Source organism: Astyanax mexicanus, chromosome 4 (genome assembly GCF_023375975.1).
Source record: "Astyanax mexicanus isolate ESR-SI-001 chromosome 4, AstMex3_surface, whole genome shotgun sequence".
NCBI lineage: Eukaryota > Metazoa > Chordata > Actinopteri > Characiformes > Acestrorhamphidae > Astyanax > Astyanax mexicanus.
Genome location: NC_064411.1, coordinates 30,357,655 through 30,376,790, shown reverse-complemented (window position 1 = coordinate 30,376,790; position 19,136 = coordinate 30,357,655). Strand labels below are relative to the sequence as shown.

At 41.1% G+C, this 19,136-nt stretch overlaps 2 protein-coding genes across 4 annotated transcripts in view; both read left to right on the top strand.

Annotated features, from left to right (window-relative positions):
* ncapd2 (non-SMC condensin I complex, subunit D2) overlaps positions 1-2,676 on the top strand; it is a 29,235-nt gene extending 26,559 nt beyond the window's left edge. The window contains exons 31-32 of the mRNA XM_015602206.3: positions 1,031-1,138; positions 2,460-2,676. Coding sequence (XP_015457692.3) covers positions 1,031-1,138; positions 2,460-2,539 — 188 coding nt within the window. The 3' untranslated portion in view covers positions 2,540-2,676. The remainder of the gene's footprint in view (positions 1-1,030; positions 1,139-2,459) is intronic.
* Positions 2,677-3,963: 1,287 nt separating this feature from the next.
* acsm3 (acyl-CoA synthetase medium chain family member 3) overlaps positions 3,964-19,136 on the top strand; it is a 29,427-nt gene continuing 14,254 nt past the window's right edge. For all 3 annotated transcript variants that reach the window (XM_022673146.2, XM_049478527.1, XM_049478528.1), the window contains exons 1-4: positions 3,964-4,353; positions 6,328-6,538; positions 8,089-8,296; positions 18,477-18,620. In XM_022673146.2, the coding sequence (XP_022528867.2) occupies positions 4,135-4,353; positions 6,328-6,538; positions 8,089-8,296; positions 18,477-18,620 (782 nt within the window). In that variant the 5' untranslated portion in view covers positions 3,964-4,134. The remainder of the gene's footprint in view (positions 4,354-6,327; positions 6,539-8,088; positions 8,297-18,476; positions 18,621-19,136) is intronic.

The window sequence follows — 19,136 nt, the reverse complement described above, 5'->3', positions numbered from 1 at the left end:
TCTTGTGCTTTTTTTAAGACGTGGATAAATGACTGTCTGAGTCTGAACTAAGGTTTGTGTCTGTTGCACAATGTTTAGTCCACTTAGTTTTGATTTCAGACTGTAGTTTAGTGAATTTTACTACTTCCTGTCAGCACTATTTACAGGTGCATCTCGAAAAATAAGAATATAATTGAAAAGTTATTTAATTCAGTAAAAAAGTGTGAAACTCGTGTTATATATATATATATATATATATATATATATAAAAACACAGAGTGCTCTATTTTAAGCTTTTATTTCTTTTTGATTATGGCTTACAGCCAATAAAAACCCAAAAGTTAGTATCTCAGAAAATGTTTATATTATAAGATCAATTGGTAACCAGCCATAACTATTTTTAACAGAACCACACTACACAAAGTGCAAGGAACAAACACAGCTTCATAAGCTATTAAGTCTAGGCGTTACCAAATTTTATGGACTATAAGAGCACCGGATTATAAGGCGCACTGTCTGTGAATGTCTGTTTTAAGGTCTATTTTTATACAGCGTTTATAAACGCTTCCTGACAGCGCTACACTGAGGAACCCTGAGTGTTCCGGTAAGCCAGGGTGCCATCAGCTAGCGGTTTATCCTATGTAGCTCGTTTTAACACGGCAAACACGCAGACAGTAAGATATGCTAACCTCTGAATGGCGAAAGAGCTAGCGCTGTGGTTAGCGCCTAATGCTAATACTGCTCCTGTCTCTGTGCTGGAGAAACTTCACTAAAATTCCTGTATAAAGCTGTACTTCAGCACAGTGGCTTTACTGCTCCTTACAACCTGACTGGTAGAATTTATACAAAAGGCACACAGGATTATAAAGCACAATGATAAAAACTAAAGTATTATCTTTGTGTCAATGTATTCTGACTGTTTTCTTTATAACAAGCATTTAATAACGGCTAGTAATGCATAATGCTAGCTAGTGAGTGATACACGTGTCAATATATAGGAATTAAACTTCCTCTCTCTCTCATACACACTCTCTCTCTTGCTCCATATTAGGTCGTGTGAAGTCTAAGATGGATGAAAGTGACCTAGTGACTCCCAAACGAACTCGTGCTCGCCCCAAAAAGGTCATGAACTTCAGCAGCGATGAGGAGGAGGATGAAGGTGAGAATTTTATTTATTTATTCACTTTTGGGGAAATGGATTGTGTTTGTTTGGATAACCTGTCTTAGATGGCTTCTAATTCGTAATTAAAACTCTTAGCCTCAGGTCTGCCAATATGTTAATATTTTGTGTAATGAACATGCGATGATTCAGTGCGCATATCATTTTGATCTCGCACTTCGCCAGTTTCAAGCAAGTTGTCACCAGGTTGTCAGAGTTCTTCAGAATTGCTGAGATCTGCACGTAACTAAGTGCTTTTGGCCAATAAGAACGCTTGAATTTCACCCAACTGTCCCATCATGCCTCACCTTGTCTAGCTTCGCCCTTCAGTCAGAGACCTTATTAATGATGGGAATGAGTGGTCTAAATCGCTACCACTATGAGCGGGAGGTCACGGGTTCGAACCCCCGCTCATGCGGTTTTGCTATAATGCTGCCGGCGCTCAGAGGGAGCACAATTGGCCCTGCTTCCTTCGGGTGGGTAGATGGCGCTCTCTCCCCACATCACTCCTACGGTGATGTCTGCAGTACAGGGCGTCTGTGAGCTGATGTACCGGAGCCGGGTCCCTGCGCTTTCCTCTAAGCACGCTATGATGCTACTCGGCAATGCTGCATCAGCAGCAGCTCGAAAAGAAACTTCAACTGACTTCACATGTATCGGAGGAAGCATGTGCTAGTCCTCATCCTCCTGGTGTGTTGGGCCATCACTAGTGATAGTAAGAGTCGTAATAAGTGGATTGGGTAATTGGCTGTGTAAATTGGGGAGAAAATGGGGAAAAATTTGTACAAAAAAAAAAAAAAAAAAGAATTGAGAATGATGAAAGTTTGTGCTTACGGCCACTAACGATGTTGCACTTTTTATCACATTTTCGGTTAGCAAGGAGGCTAATCCAGCAAGCTACCCTAAGAGCATTTGCTAATTTCCTCCAATTAAATTTCCTCCAAACTGTCGACGCACTGCGCAGTGCTGAAGGCACGCTCTCTCGCACTTTCACACTGCTGAGGTCACAAGCTACACCGTTATTTATTTTTCTCAAAATGAAGAATTTTTTTTTCCAATCTATCAAATCTATTCTGAGAAATTATAATACCATAATAAGCCACACTACACTTATTACTGCCCTCTTCCAAAAGTACAGCATTTAAAAAAGAAGAACTTTTTCAAGGTTTGCAATTATGTGTTGAAAATTGCAATAAATATTTTGCTGTGTTTATTTACAGACAAGTCTTCTGTTTATTATTAAAAGTGGTGCCTTATTATTTGATTTACTCTGTGCTTTGCTTTTATTTCTACACTCTAATATTGTCGTCTTTCTTTCCAGATGCTGTGATGGCAGACAATGAAACCCCGAAAGTGACCACGCCCATTGCACGAACCCGACGCACTCGCCTTCGCCACTAATCTTTTATTCTGTTTTTCTTTTTTTTAATAGCTTTTATCTTTGTCTTAGATGCTTTTAAACCTTCTGAGCCGACACTTTTGGTCATGTTTTATTAACTATAAATAAAATATTTTACTATTAAATTTTTACTACCAGACTCTTGTTGCCAGTTGTTTTATTTGTCTCCATAATTTAAAAACCTCAGCTGTCTAAAGGTTAGTTTGACTAACATTTGTAGGTATGGGTATTTTTGCCTGTAAAGTCAAATTTATGGAGAGAGAAAATGCAAGAGAGTCTAAAGAATACACTTTTATACCATAAACTTCCTTTTGTTAAGGCACTTAAATAACCTTAAACGGTACAAAGATAAGCAGTAAACTCTTAAGGGTTTTGAGGAAATAAGTAACTTTTGAGAAAAATCTAATAACAGATTTTAAGGACCAAGTTATTGGATATTACTTAGTTTACTTTTTTCTGTATTTACTTAAATTGAGCTTAAAAATTACAGAAACTGTAACTTACAAACCCATTATCTTTATAAAAACTGTGCTGGTACAGACTTGCTGCAAACTACTGCAGTATTAACCTAACCCAACATCTTTAGATGCTATTATAATTACAATAAAATACGATTTAACATTTTTTTAGCATTATTTAAAAAATAATAATAAACATTATTACAAAAGCAGCAAGTGTGGGGAGTACGAATTCCTACATATTGGAAAAATATGAAATCTGGATAAAACTTTAGAGTTCTGATACAGAAAGCTTGAAATTTACAACAGAATCTACAAAAAGTTAAAAGCTTGTGTTTTTGGTGGTTTGTGAGAATACCTTGAAGCTCGGTACTGGACCAAGTCTCTGTTTCAACTGGGAAGAGAAGACTGCATGTTCTTTTCGTTCTTCATTCTTTGTCTAACAATCCGTCCGCTGGATGAGCCTGGGAGTGGAGCAGCTTGGACTGTGTATCTCTCTACTCTTCCTCCAGACTCCCTTGATTAACAAATAAAATGTAAAATTTACTGATGATCAGTGATGGTTTGGAGAGACATGTCATCTGCTGGTGTTGATCCACTGTGTTTTATGAAGTCCAAAGTCAGTGCACTGTTTTCCCTTACAGCACTTCATGCTTCCCTCTGCTTGTAAGTTTTATGGAGATGTGGATTTCATTTTCCAGCAGGACTTGGCACACTGCCACGCTGCCATAATATTTTTTGTCTGAGACACTGATTTTTAAATTTTTATATTGGCTGTAACAATATCAGCAATTAAAGAAATAATGAGTTGCACATTTTGAACTCAATTACTGAAATTAAGGTAACTTTTCAATGATATTGTAATGTATTGTTTTTAGATGCACTAGTTGATGAGTAGTGCTGAACCGCAACTGAACTTTGCTCACTGTGGGGGGAGGAGGTGGTGGTGGGAGGTTCAGCAGCAGCAGCAGCAGCTCACTGACACACCGCCAGAAAACACGATAGAAAGTGAGAGAAAGGAGGGATTAGAGCTGAAACTGTAATGGAGGAGTGTTTATGTTTCTGAGGAGAACTGCAGCTCGTGCAGGAGACCTAAGCCCGTCTGTATCCAGCTGTTTTTAACTTGTTTTCGGGTTAAAATGCGCGTGTTTCGGTTTGGTTCCCGCGGGTTACTCACTAAATCCTCAGTACTGAACTCAGGCAGACCACCGCCATGTCTATCAGCAGTCAGAACCAAAACTTCCAGCCCCAAAAACTTCACTGACTACAGCAGCCTGAGCCTGATCTACCGGCCCCGGGTTCCCGCGCTCTTTAACTTCGCCAGAGATCTTCTGGACTTCTGGGAGGAGAAAGAAAAGGTACTGACTGAGTTTAACCGAGCTACAGGCTAATGCTCAACTTTACACTTTCTTACCTACTGCAGCCTGTGAGATATAGAGCTCCTAGCGTGACTTCACGTAAAAATAATAGTATTAATGCGTGGCCACGACTTATTAAGCCGTGGAAACGAGATACTTAAGTCGCAGCCAGAGAATAATAAAGCTTGCTTTTTCTGTAAATTAATACCCATTAAGAAACTGAATATTAAAGTAGATCTCCAATCTAATTTATAATCTTTTGTAAAAAAAAAAAAAAAAACAGAGAGCTAACTTAATTGGTTTGTTTTTATTTTTATTGTTTAATTAATTATGGTGATATTTTGAAGTCTTTTGAATTGGGATGTGGTATAATTCTAAGTAAAAAAAATAATAATTTTTTGCACACTTAAAATGCTTTCATTTTCCCAAAAATTGTCAATGAATTTTTGCCGTCAGGTTTAAAGAAGCAGTGAAGCCACTCTGCTGAAGTAAGTTACAGGATTATACAGGAGTTTCAATGAAGTTTCAGAGGTCAGTATCATAGGCCTGTAGCCTGCTGCTAACCCCGGCTAACACTACTGGAGCAGCATTAGCTGCTAATCACAGCGCTAAGCGCTAGCTCTTTCACCGTTCAGTGGCAAGTATATTGACCTGTAGCCTGCTGCTTACCCTGGCTAGCACTGCTGGAGCAGCATTAGCGTTACCTCTTTGGCCCGTTAATTACACCCTCAGCTAATCCATATTGATAGATAGATGGATAGATACATAGATACTTTATTTATCCCGAAGGAAATATTGGCGCTACTTGCGTTTTCGTTTGCTCTGGGAAAAAGAAGTGAGTGAGACGGTATACATCATAAGCCACTAACTGCACTAAGCGCTAGTTCTTTCGCCATTAATAGGCGAATTTTATCAGCCTGTAGCCTGCTACTAACCCCAGCTAGCACTGCTGGAGCAGTATTAGCCAATAACTACACTAAGCCCTAGCTCTTTCACTGTTTAGAGGTGAGTATTATCAGCTTGTAGCCTGTTGAGAGAAATATGTGTAGATTAACATCCAGGGCTTGTTTAAGATTTAAAGAAAATTGTTTTACTAACAGGTTCTCGTTTCCACACCATAATAAGTTGTGGCTTAATAAGTCCCACGTATATTTTTTTTAACATGATGTCACCTCAGTAAGATACTTAACAGATGTGACAAAACATTGTAACTATGGCGTCACATCAATGTCAAAAGTCGAGGGAGAAAAAATACCAGGTGAAAAAAAATTAACCAGTTTTAACATTTTGCGTGTGTAAATTAACTTACCCGGGCAGACAGAGCCGGCGCACCGGGAGGGTGGGTTGTTTGGATGTTAGCATAGCCAGTTAGCTAACCCTCCTGCTGCCCTTCTGTCCCCGCCCTCCTCCGTCTCGTGGAGGTAGGCAGTCCGCCACGAACCCTGGAGATATCAGCCAATAGCGTTCGCTGAGGTAGGTGGCCCCGGCCCCGCCCCCAAACTGTCAAAATCACCCCTTTCAAAACTTGAGTGCAAAAAACTCAGTCGAGCACAAACTGCTGCTACAGGTAATTCACACAGCTTTTTCACACAAAAAGCATCCGAGAGGAGAAAAATAAAGCTTGAGATCAACATTTTCTTTAGCATGCACACAATTTCCTTAATTTTGCTCGCTAGTTTCACATTTGTGCTCACAAGAAGTTAATTTACACACTCACAATTTTACAACACGCTGGTATTTCACCTGGTATTTTTGCGCCTTTGACTTTTGACATTGATGTGATGCCATATAAAACTCTCATTTAAAGGAGAACTCCTGTGTGACATAGACTTGTGGTGTAGTGAAACATGATACCGAGTACAAACCTTTTTAGAATAGTCCACCTTCGTCCCCCCTCAAATCATGACTACAGTCACCTAATAACATCACCTGTTTGAAATAACTTTTTTTGTGTATTGTTTTGTTTACCTGTAGGCAGGTAAAAAGTCCTCTCAGCCTGCTTTCTGGTGGGTAAATGATGACAATGAAGAGATCAGATGGAGCTTTGAGGAGCTGGGATTCCATTCCAGAAAGCTTGCTAATGTTCTGACTGAAGAATGCGGTCTGGTGAGAGGAGACCGGGTCTTCTTAGTGCTTCCTCGAGTGCCTGAGTGGTGGCTGGTCAATATCGCTTGCCTCAGAACAGGTAAACACATGTCTGCACAGGGTGGAATTTCACAAAATTGAGGCTTCTTATCTCTCAGCCATACTCTGGCCCAGTAGGACACTGACATGCAGAGTGATTTATAAGGAAACAACTTATGTGTCCTTCACGGTCCTTAACCTACCCACAATTCTCTAACTTGCCCAACACAAGGGGGGAAAGAAAAACAGTACCATAGAGATTAGGTGAAAATGGCAAGATAAGAAACTCATGTAGCAGAGTTCCTGAACTCAGGCTCCTGATCATCCCCTTGTGCTTTAGAGAATATTATCGTATTTTATGGACCATAAGGTGCTCTTTATTATAAAGTGAACTTTAATAAACGTTGATTTTATGGTCTATTTTCATACGTAAGGTGCATTTTGAGTGACACTAGTAAGGGCCACTGGGGGCGCCTAAGTAAACAAAACTGTATTTGTTTTTAAAAACATTTTCTTTCAAAGTAAAACAAGCGCTGGATGTTTATCTACAAAGATATCTCTTCTGAAAACTGTTTATTTGGGTGGGAAAAGCACTTCCAGTTTATTTACAGTAAGCTTAGATTTCCAATATTTTTGCACAGTTTGCAATTGTACTAGCCATGGTTAGCAGAAGCACTTAGCGCCAAAAATGTTGCCCGTCAGTGGTACACTGAGGAACCCTGAGTGTTCTGGTAAGACAGGGTGATATAAGCTAGCGGTTCATCCCACATAGCTTGTTTTAACACGATAAACACGCAGACTACAGTCCAATATACTCACCTCTGAACAGCGAAAGAACGATAGTGCTGCAGTTAGTGGCTAATGCTAAATACTCCTTTTACATCAATGTGGGAAACTTTACTGAAACTCCTTTATAACACTGTACTTCAGCAGAGTGGCAGTACTGCTCCTTAATACCTGACTGGTAAAATTCATACATAAGACGCACCAGATTATAAGGCGCACTGACGATTTTTGGGGAAATACGCTAATTAATTTATTGTAAACAAGCTCAAGCTATTAATAAATGGTGTTGTATAACAGTTGAGGCAATTTTTTTCCTTTCATCAGAGTAATTGTAGTTAACTGCATTTATCGTGAGTTGAAAATGATGAAACCGTCTGTAATAGTAGTTTCATCAAAACCTAGAGCTACTCCTCACTCTTCATCATTATTGCTTGAACATGCTCAGGAGAAAGCTGCATAAGAGTAGGGCTGTGTACTGGAATAATACAGGGGTTACAGGTTGATATATTAAGATATATATTTTGGTACTGTAAGCAAGACTATACATTGCATTTTTTTAAATATTTTATCTTAGAAAAACATTATTTAAAATACAGCAACATATGCATAAAATATAAGCGTCTAGAATTCAGCTGAAAGCTAATTCAATAACATTACTGAGTAAATGATTTAAAATTACTCTTAAATGAGTAACTTGCTTAAAGTCCAGAAAGAAACCATGTTTTCCCATCAACACTGTCTCTCTCTCTTTCTCTCTCTCTCTCTCTTTCTTTCTTTCTTTCTTTCTTTCTTTCTCTCTCTCTCTCTCTCTCTCTGCTTTAACAGGTACAGTTCTAATCCCTGGAACATCTCAGCTGACAGCCAGGGACGTCCTGCACCGTCTGCAGGTGTCTGAGGCTAAGTGTGTGATCACGGACGAGAGCATGGCTCCACTGTTAGAAGCTGTATCTCCACAGTGTCCTGCACTAACCACTAAACTTCTACTGTCCAGCAAGGGGCGCCCGGGGTGGGGCGACCTCACAGCTTTGATAAGGTGAGGGCAGACTTAAAGGTGCCTATTTTTATAAACGTTCCAGTGAGACAAAACCAGTTCATTCGGTATACTGCGGGGTGAACTAGAACCGGTATGTATTTCTCTCATACCGCCACAACGCTAGAGGGTGCTGCGGGGCACCGTGCAGAACAGAACCGTCAAAGAAGAGAGTGAAGCGCTGGTCTAGCTCCATCCTGCAGAGAAATCAGAACTCCGGCTTCTGTTTCTACTGTATGAGTGTTTTTATCCCAGCAGTAACTACAGCCCTTTTAAATATATTAATACTGTAGCCTAAGGTATAACATTGTAAATTGATATTAAACTTGTATCGAACCTGTGCAATAAAACTTTTGAGGAATATCTCTTATCTCTTTGAATACTTAAACATACAGTATTTTAGGTTTGTTTATAGTGTTTATGGAACTATTTATTAAAATATTTAATTTTGTTAAGGGAGCAGCGTTAAATTTCTTAGCGTATCTATTTTAAGATCTATTGTTTACTTTCTTTAGCTATTTGTCTGATAATAAAGTCTGATATCTTCATATATTATGTATTTTTGTGGGACAAATTAAACCCAATACTAATCAAAGTCTTAATTTAAACCTTTTTTATTATTATTATATATACTTATTACAGTACAGTAACTCACAAACCTATAATAAAGCCCCGTCATATACACTGAAACCATCTGAATCTTGAAAAATACAGTGATATGCATTTTCTAAAATCTAACTGAGAGTTTAGAGAAACATGTTCTGGATCTATATTTTACAGAGATTTCCATGCAGTTCTCAACAAGAAAATGCAAAACCACATGCTGCACAAATAACAAAGGCATGGGGGTGGAAAAAGAGGAGTATCCTCTGTGCCTAAACTTTAAAAAATGTTTGAGAAAGAGTCATAATGTTACAAAGTGGGAAAAGCTTTATTGACCCAATTTATTTTTGAAATGCTGAATTGGTGAAGCATGAAATATCTTTTTTCTATTTTCCTCACTTTCCCAACTTTGGTTTTCCATGATCTCATACTTATAAGAGCCCATCCTGTGTTGAATTTCAATTGATTGATGTTCTCATAATTTATGCCATATTATGCCAGTGGGCGCTTTAATGGAATGGGTGATGGGATAGACCAGAAGCTCAGATACAACTCTGTGTATCTGCTTAACTAAGGCTGCAGTATTGATTTGGGAATGGAAAAAATAATAGGGTGTCTCATCTAACACTTCTGCTGACACAGTTTCTGAGAGAAAGCCTGGCCCCGGGGGTGGGATGAAAGAGCATGAGAGGAGCAGGATAGAACTGGATTTTAACCCTCATTCCCACGTCTCTATCAGGGATGATCAGAGAAGTGCTGTGGTGCTGCAGGATGAGCTGTAGGAATGAAATTTAATGAGAAAGATAATAAGTATATATATATATATATATATATATATATATATATATATATATATACACTGCTCAAAAAAATAAAGGGAACACTCAAATAACACAATATAACTCCAAGTAAATCAAACTTCTGTGAAATTAAACTGTCCACTTAGGAAGCAACACTGATTGACAATCAATTTCACCTGCTGTTGTGCAAATGGAATAGACAACAGGTGGAAATTATTGGCAATTAGCAAGACACACTCAATAAAGGAGTGGTTCTGCAGGTGGGGACCACAGACCACTTCTCAGAACCTATGCTGTCTGGCTGATGTTTTGGTCAGTTTTGAATGTTGGTGGTGCTTTCACACTCGTGGTAGCATGAGACGGACTCTACAACCCACACAAGTGGCTCAGGTAGTGCAGCTCATCCAGGATGGCACATCAATGCGAGCTGTGGCAAGAAGGTTTGCTGTGTCTGTCAGCGTAGTGTCCAGAGGCTGGAGGCGCTACCAGGGGACAGGCCAGTACACCAGGAGACGTGGAGGAGGCCGTAGGAGGGCAACAACCCAGCAGCAGGACCGCTACCTCCGCCTTTGTGCAAGAAGGAACAGGAGGAGCACTGCCAGAGCCCTGCAAAATGACCTCCAGCAGGCCACAAATGTGCATGTGTCTGCACAAACGGTTAGAAACCGACTCCATGAGGATGGTATGAGGGCCCGACGTCCACAGATGGGGGTTGTGCTCACAGCCCAACACCGTGCAGAACGCTTGGCATTTGCCAGAGAACACCAGGATTGGCAAATTCGCCACTGGCGCCTTGTGCTCTTCACAGATGAAAGCAGGTTCACACTGAGCACATGACAGACGTGACAGAGTCTGGAGACGCCGTGGAGAGCGGTCTGCTGCCTGCAACATCCTTCAGCATGACCGGTTTGGCAGTGGGTCAGTAATGGTGTGGGGTGGCATTTCTTTGGAGGGCCGCACAGCCCTCCATGTGCTCACCAGAGGTAGCCTGACTGCCATTAGGTACCGAGATGAGATCCTCAGACCCCTTGTGAGACCATATGCTGGTGCGGTTGGCCCTGGGTTCCTCCTAATGCAGGACAATGCTAGACCTCATGTGGCTGGAGTGTGTCAGCAGTTCCTGCAAGATGAAGGCATTGAAGCTATGGACTGGCCCGCCCGTTCCCCAGACCTGAATCCGATTGAGCACATCTGGGACATCATGTCTCCCTCCATCCACCAACGTCACGTTGCACCACAGACTGTCCAGGAGTTGGCGGATGCTTTAGTCCAGGTCTGGGAGGAGATCCCTCAGGAGACCATCCGCCACCTCATCAGGAGCATGCCCAGGCGTTGTAGGGAGGTCATACAGGCACGTGTAGGCCACACACAATACTGAGCCTCATTTTGACTTGTTTTAAGGACATTACATTAAAGTTGGATCAGCCTGTAGTGTGTTTTTTCACTTTAATTTTGTGTGTGGCTCCAAATCCAGGCCTCCATTGGTTAATAAATTTGATTTCCATTGATGATTTTTGTGTGATTTTGTTGTCAGCACATTCAACTTTGTACAGAACAAAGTATTCAATGAGAATATTTCATTCATTCAGATCTAGGATGTGTTATTTGAGTGTTCCCTTTATTTTTTTGAGCAGTGTATATATATATATATATATATATATATATATATATATATATATATATATATATATATATATATATATATATACACTGCTCAAAAAAATAAAGGGAACATATATATATATATACACTGCTCAAAAAAATAAAGGGAACACTCAAATAACACATCCTAGATCTGAATGAATGAAATATTCTCATTGAATACTTTATTTTTTTGAGCAGTGTATATATATATATATATATATATATATATATATATATATATATATATATATATATATATATACACTGCTCAAAAAAATAAAGGGAACACTCAAATAACACATCCTAGATCTGAATGAATGAAATATTCTCATTGAATACTTTGTGCACCCGAGTGCACCCGAGCTTGGGGTCACACACTAATGACATTCTGCTTTAGGATTTTCTTGTAAAGAGAAGAATTCCATCAATTACAGCAAGTTGTTCAGGTCCTAAACTAGCAAAGCAGCCCCAGACCATCACACTACCACCACCATGTTTTACATTCAGTATGTTCTTTTTCTGAATTGATGTGTTCGTTTTACGCCAGATGTAACGGGACACAGACTTTCCACACCACACCACTGGAAATTTTCCAAGATGTTGTTGACAAATGTGTTGTCAAATCAGCCTTTGGGTTCTAGGTTCTTTTGAGACCTCCTGGATGAGTTGCCCATGCCCTTAGTATGTGTTTCTTTTTGAAATCTTTTAGCTGCTTCATGTTGTTCTATTTAAGTGATTTCTTAATTGTACATGTCTGGCTGAAGTCAGACCTGGTTGTGGTTAGTGCAATTGAACTCAGCTTTCTGAGCTTTCAAAAAAAATGTGGTTCATTACTGTAGTGAACTGTTCTCTAATAGTAATTTTGGTATGTGATATGTTCGAGGGAACCACAGGGTGGCAGTATAGGTTCTTTGGTAAGCCTTGGTAAGGCAGAGCAAAAGAAGTTGTTCTAGTCAGTTCTATGTGGAAGGACACCGCAGCCTGTGTGATACAGCAATAAAGCAGAGTACGAAGGTCCCTCTTGTCTCTCCTGAGTTTGTTGAGTTCCCAACAAAATATGCTACATATTTGGCGATGAGGATAAACTGGAACACGCTGGAAAAGTTTCAAGGACAAGAAAGACTTGCAAGGCAGTAACCAAGGGGCAAGTTGCAGTGGCAAATGGCCATGGTAGGCACAGTAACACCATTTGACTCCCAGTCACAGACATGGGAAGAGTACTGTGAAATGCTTGGATATTTTTTCGAAGCAAATGAGATACTGGAGGCAGACAAGAAAAGGGCTGTTTTGATTAGCTGTGTGGGTCCAGCTACATATAGCCTAATGAGAAGCTTGGTTAGCCCACAAAAGCCGGGAGAGAAGACTTTTGAAGAGTTGGTTGCTTTGTTGAAGACTCACTTCAACCCTAAACCGAGTGAAATTGTTCAGAGATTTAGATTCAACTCAAGACTGCGCAAAGAGGGTGAGAGTGTTGCTGATTATGTTGCTGAATTGCGAAGACTGGCACAAGACTGCAATTATGGTGAGTCATTACCACAAATGTTGAGAGACAGACTAGTTTGTGGGATCAATGACGATCGTATCCAGAGGAGACTGTTGGCGGAACTGGATTTAACATTCGAGAAAGCTTTGAAGACGGCTCAAGCTATGGAATCTGCCAACCGGAATATTAAAGATTTGCAAAGTCACTGCCAGGAGGATTCAGGTAAAACATACAAAGCCCAAGCAGCAGTCCATCGTGTGACATCTGACTACAAGAAGACGCTGGTGTGTTATAGATGCAAAGGTCCACATTCACCTCTGGAGTGTAGATTCATTAACCAGATTTGCCACAAATGTGGGAAGAGAGGCCACATTAAGCGGGCATGTCACAGTAAAGAGGGGGTAAACTCGGACTGTAATAAGAAGAGGATTGGAGGTTCACGTGGGCAGTTTCAGCACAGCAAAGTACCCAAGGACAGGAGAGCTCACCTTCTAAGAGAAGAAAGAGAGACAGAGTCAGGAGAAGAAGGTGAGATGCACACAATTTACAGTGTTGAAGAGCACGGTGTATACAAAGTAGCACCTATCACTGAGAAACTCAGCGTTAATGGTATGGAGGTGACAAGTTGATACGGGCTGTGGAGTGACAGTAATGAACAGAGAACAATACTCCAAGCTCTGGCAGAAGTCACACATTCCTGAGTTAAAAACATGTAACCTGGCGCTCAAAACGTATACCGGAGAAAGGATTGAGGTGCTGGGCAAGACAGAAGTAACAGTGCATCACAACAATAGGGTGAAGTCTCTACCACTGGTGGTGGTAGGGGGAACAGGACCAAACTTAATGGGCAGAGATTGGTTGCAGCAACTTCAAATAGTGATCCAGTCAGTGAACAAAATAGGCCCTGCAGGGAAAAGGACGTTGGAGGAAGTGTTGGAAAAGCACGCAGAGGTCTTCAAAGAAGAGATGGGTCAACTGAGAGGCACTAAAGCACAAATACATGTAGATAAGGAAGCTCTACCCAAGTTCTACAAACCAAGGCCAGTGCCATATGCTATGAAACCATTGGTGGAGAAAGAGCTCCAAAGGCTTCTTGAGGACAAGATTATAGAGCCAGTCAAGTTCTCAGAGTGGGCAGCGCCAATCGTCCCTGTCCTCAAACCAGGGGGTGCTGTTCGAATTTGTGGAGATTATAAACTCACTGTGAATAGGGTGTCCAAGCTAGAACAGTACCTGATACCAAGGGTTGAAGATTTGTTTGCGAATCTATCAGGTGGGGAAAGATTCTCCAAGTTGGATATGAGCCATGCATACCAGCAAATTGTGTTGGATGAGGATGCTAAGGAATATGTGACTGTCAACACCCACAAAGGGTTGTATACCTACTGCCGTTTGCCCTTTGGTGTGTCTTCTAGTCCTGCCATATTTCAACGTACCATGGAAAACATCCTACAAGGTATTCCACAAGTGGTGGTGTATTTGGATGACATTTTGGTGACTGGGACCACAGAAGAGGAACACCTCAGTAACCTGGGAGAAGTGCTGCGCAGGCTGGGAGATAGTGGTCTCAGACTCAAGAGGAATAAGTGCAGTTTCTTTGACAAGGAAGTGGTTTTCTTAGGTCATAGGATAGATGCCACTGGACTGCACCCTGTAGCTGAAAAAGTTCAAGCTATCGAAGAGGCACCCACACCGAAGACATTGACAGAGTTGAAGGCTTTTCTAGGACTGCTGAATTATTACCACAGATTCTTACCCAATCTTTCCACCATTTTAGCTCCTTTGCACAAGCTATTGAGGAAAGGCACAGAATGGAAATGGGGGAAAGAACAGGAAGCAGCTTTCAAAAATGCCAAGTCCTTGTTGCAGACTTCAGCATTACTAGTGCATTATGATGCAAGTAAAGAGTTACTGCTGGCTTGTGACGCCTCTCCATACGGCGTTGGAGCTGTGCTGTCACACCGCATGCCGGATTGCACAGAGAGACCCATTGGGTTCGTTTCCAGGACACTCAATGCCACTGAAAAGAATTACTCCCAGCTGGACAAAGAAGGTTTAGCAGTGATCTTTGGAGTAAAGAAGTTTCACAGCTACCTGTATGGGAGAAAATTCACAGTAGTTACAGATCACAAGCCACTCCTTACCTTCAATGATTTGAAAGGAGTGCCTCAGATGGCCTCACCAAGGATCCAGAGATGGGCAGTAACTTTGCGTGCCTATGAATATACTATTGTATATAAAGCAGGCAAGGATCACAGCAATGCAGATGCGCTCAGTCGACTGCCGATACCAGGGACAGAGGAGCACTCCAGGGATGAAGAGAGAGTGTTGTTGCTGGATCAAATGGATACGCCCCTGGTTACGGCCAGACAGGTTCAAAAATGGACAGACAGAGACAAGGTGATGGCCTTAGTGTGTGAGTATGTGCTAAGGGGTTGGCCGAGCAAGGTAACTGATTCAGATTTGTCACCATTTGTACAGAGAAAAGAAGAACTTAGTACAAATGATTAGGGCTGGACCCGAATATTCGGGTATTCGGATATTCGTTCGTTGAGTAGGTATTCGGTTTTTAATTTTGGTATTCGGATATTCGTTTTTTTTTCTCCTTTCCAGAGTTCCATCTCACTCTAACCACTTCTGTTCTCGCGGGTCCCGTCAGAATATCTTGCGCGCGGGACAGAACTGAACTGTTATTGGCTGGAGCGGGAGTTTAATTCAGACGATGCGGGAGCAAATTAATAAATAGTTAAGAAAACTGTAATAATTGTAAAAAAAAAAAAAAAACCTAAAGAAAACTCTCAACGCGCAGGATGGACCGACACACACACGCACACACCGATGGTGTTTGGACTGGGGTAAGGAACGGCGCTGCTGTTTTAATAAATATATAAGTAAATTTGAAGCATTAAATGTAGTTTATTTAATTTATATTAGGAACGTGGGGCGGGAGCGGCAGAAATGTGTATGTGGCGGGCGGGCGCGGGATTAAAAGAAGCAATTTTTTTGCGGAGCGGTAACGAGACAGAAACGCGGAGCGTGGAAGAGTGGGTTTAAAAATCAGTCTCGCGCAGACCTCTATTATACATGATAAAAAAAAATGCAGGCTCTTCGAAACTGATTTATATAATAAAACGTAAGGGGTAATGTGGCAACAGTAGGGGCTAAATCGGTTACAAAAGCCTGGCCTACAAAAATGATGTCTGAACGAATTTCCTCTTATCTAATATAATTTAAAATGGTTTAAAAATATAAAATAATTTCGAAGCAAACGAAATATTTAATATTGAGCTTATAGCCCAAGTGCAAAAATACAAAATCAGTAATACGGCTATGCCCTGCACAATCCTTTAACCGAAATAGACCAAGTACAATAACGTCATTAACAATGACTTTCCTCTACTCTAATATAATTTAACATGGTTTAAAAATATAAAATAATTTCTAAACAAACGAAATATTTAATATTGAGCTTATAGCCCAAGTGCAAAAATACAAAATCAGTAATATGCCCTGCACAATCCTTTAACCGAAAAAGACCAAGTACAGTTTACAATGACTGTCCTCTAATATAATTAACAATGTTTAAGAATATAAAATACTTCCTGAACAAACGTTTTTTTTGTTTGTTTTTTTAAGCAAATAGCCTAAGTGTGAAAACACAAACAGCAATTTACTGGGCTGGCTTGCGCAGCGGAGAAACCGTGCAGCAGCAGCCTTCTAGCCTGCTTACGCAGCGGATAAGCCGCGTGTGGGGCAGCAGAAATTCCGGGATGAAAACACGATGAAATCTGGGCTAAAAACACAGAAAAAATATGGGGTGAAAACACAAAAATCCGGGATAAAAACACCAAAAACTCCGGGGTGAATATGTCTCGTAGGTCAGAGCAAATTGAACATTTTTCAGTGGATTAAAGGGGCCGTGATTTGCTTTTTTTTTTTTTTTTAAACCTCTTTTTTTAAAAACGAATATTCGAATATTCGCTTCGAATCAGTGCCGAATATCCGGAGCTCAAAAAACGCTATTCGGGCCAGCCCTACAAATGATGGATGCGTATTATGGGGTGCAAGAGTTATAGTCCCATTGCCAGGTCGAGAAGCAGTGCTGAAGCAGTTACACCAGTCACATCCAGGTATAACTAGAATGAAAGCTTTAGCACGCAGCTACATTTGGTGGCCAAAGCTAGACTCAGACATTGAAGCTTTAGTGAAACGATGTTCTGTGTGCCAAGAAAACAGTCATCGTCCAGCAGTAGCTCCCCTACATCCCTGGGAATGGCCAGAACAGCCATGGAGGAGAGTACATGTGGACTATGCTGGACCTTTCTTGGGGAAAATGTTCTTGATACTCATTGATGCACATTCAAAGTGGATGGAAGCATACCCACTCAATAGCTCCACTACCTCTGTCACTATTGAATGCTTGAGGAAAAGTTTCAGTCAGCATGGCATTCCAGAAATGCTGGTAACAGATAACGGAACATGCTTCACTAGTAGTGATTTTGCGGAGTTCATGACCAGAAATGGCATTCACCATGTCACCACAGCTCCGTACCATGCCTCTTCAAATGGACTGGCAGAAAGGGCCGTGCAAACATTTAAGGAACTTCTGAAGAAGACAACTGAAGGAAGCATGGAAACCAGAGTGTCCAGAGCACTATTCAGTTACACCAATACACGTATAACACCTCAAGGAACCACAGGTAGATCACCTGCTGAGTTACTGCAAGGAAGGAGACTGCGCTCCACTTTGGATTTGCTCCATCCTTACTTGAAAGGAAAAGTGGTACAGCAGCAGTTAAAACAAAAGCTGGGCCATGATCGTCGGGCCAAGGGAAGAATCCTCATGGAAGGAGATCCTGTGTATACCCGAAACTTTGGATCAGGACCTACTTGGATTCCTGGAGCAGTTGAGCAGAGAACTGGACCTGTATCCTGTAAGGTAGCCTTAGGAAATGGCCGGGTAGTGAGGAGGCATATTGACCAGGTGAAATTCAGAAGGGCTTCCTACTCTTCTCTGGGTGACTTTACAGAGAGCATCATTCCAGAAGTAGCTTCTTCACAGGTTCCTTGTGCAGAAGGTCAAGAGAAGGCTGATGTTGCAGAGACAGCACAGAGCACTAATAGTACAGAGACTGTAGCTTCTCAAGTACCAGCCTACAGCCCTCATCATCCTGTGAGGAGATCAGAGAGGGACAGGAACCCCCCTTCATATCTGAAAGACTTTGTTAGACTAGTGATGAGTTCCCCAGCCACAGGGTAAGAATGCGCCCAGGTACTCATCGGGACTGATGGTAGTCTACCCAGATGTCCCTAGCCTAGTTTTCAATTGAGTCTTGTTTGACTTATGTTCTGTGTTATGTAACTGGGGCGGGAGAGTTTTATTCAGAGGAAGGGGAATGTAGTGAACTGTTCTTTATTAGTAATTTTGGTATGTGATATGTTCGAGGGAACCACAGGGTGGCAGTATAGGTTCTTTGGTAAGCCTTGGTAAGGCAGAGCAAAAGAAGTTGTTCTAGTCAGTTCTATGTGGAAGGACACAGCTGCCTGTGTGATACAGCAATAAAGCAGAGTACGAAGGTCCCTCTTGTCTCTCCTGAGTTTGTTGAGTTCCCAACAAAATATGCTACAATTACAGATACTTCTTTATGTGCAGGAGTGCCTCCGCTGACCATGTCTGTGTGGACACCAGGAGTGATGAGCCGATGACCATCTTTTTCACCAGTGGAACCACCGGGTCTCCTAAAATGACTCAGCACAGCCACTGTAGCTATGGCCTGGGGCTCACGGTCAATGGCAGGTGTGTTTTTACTTTTGTTTATTTACAGGAATAAAAAACAGTATTTTGAAGGAAAAGCAAAGATGAACAGTTGTTCTTCAGACCTGAGGAAAAGCAGCAGCTTGGGCAGTCCATGACGAAAATAAAAATAAGAACCATATTGTTCGCATTGTAACTCACAATATCAATAAATGTCTATTTTCATACGTAATGCACACAGGATTATAAGGCGCATTAAGTGACACCAGTAAGAAATGCATACTTTAAGTGAACAGGGGTGTCACCATGTTTCCCTTTTAATTCAGCAGGTCTTGCTGCTGGTGCCGAAGTAAACAAAACTGTAATAAAAAAATTATTTATTTTAAAGCCAAACGAGTTAATCTACACAGATTTCTCTTCTAAAAATTGTTTATTTGGGTGAGAAAAGCGCTTTTGTTTATTTACAGAAAGATTAGAATTCCAGTATTTTGTCCAAGGGTGAGCGCTAGCCACGGTTAGCAAGTGCTTGCTTAGCCAACCCAGGTTAGCAGCGGTAGC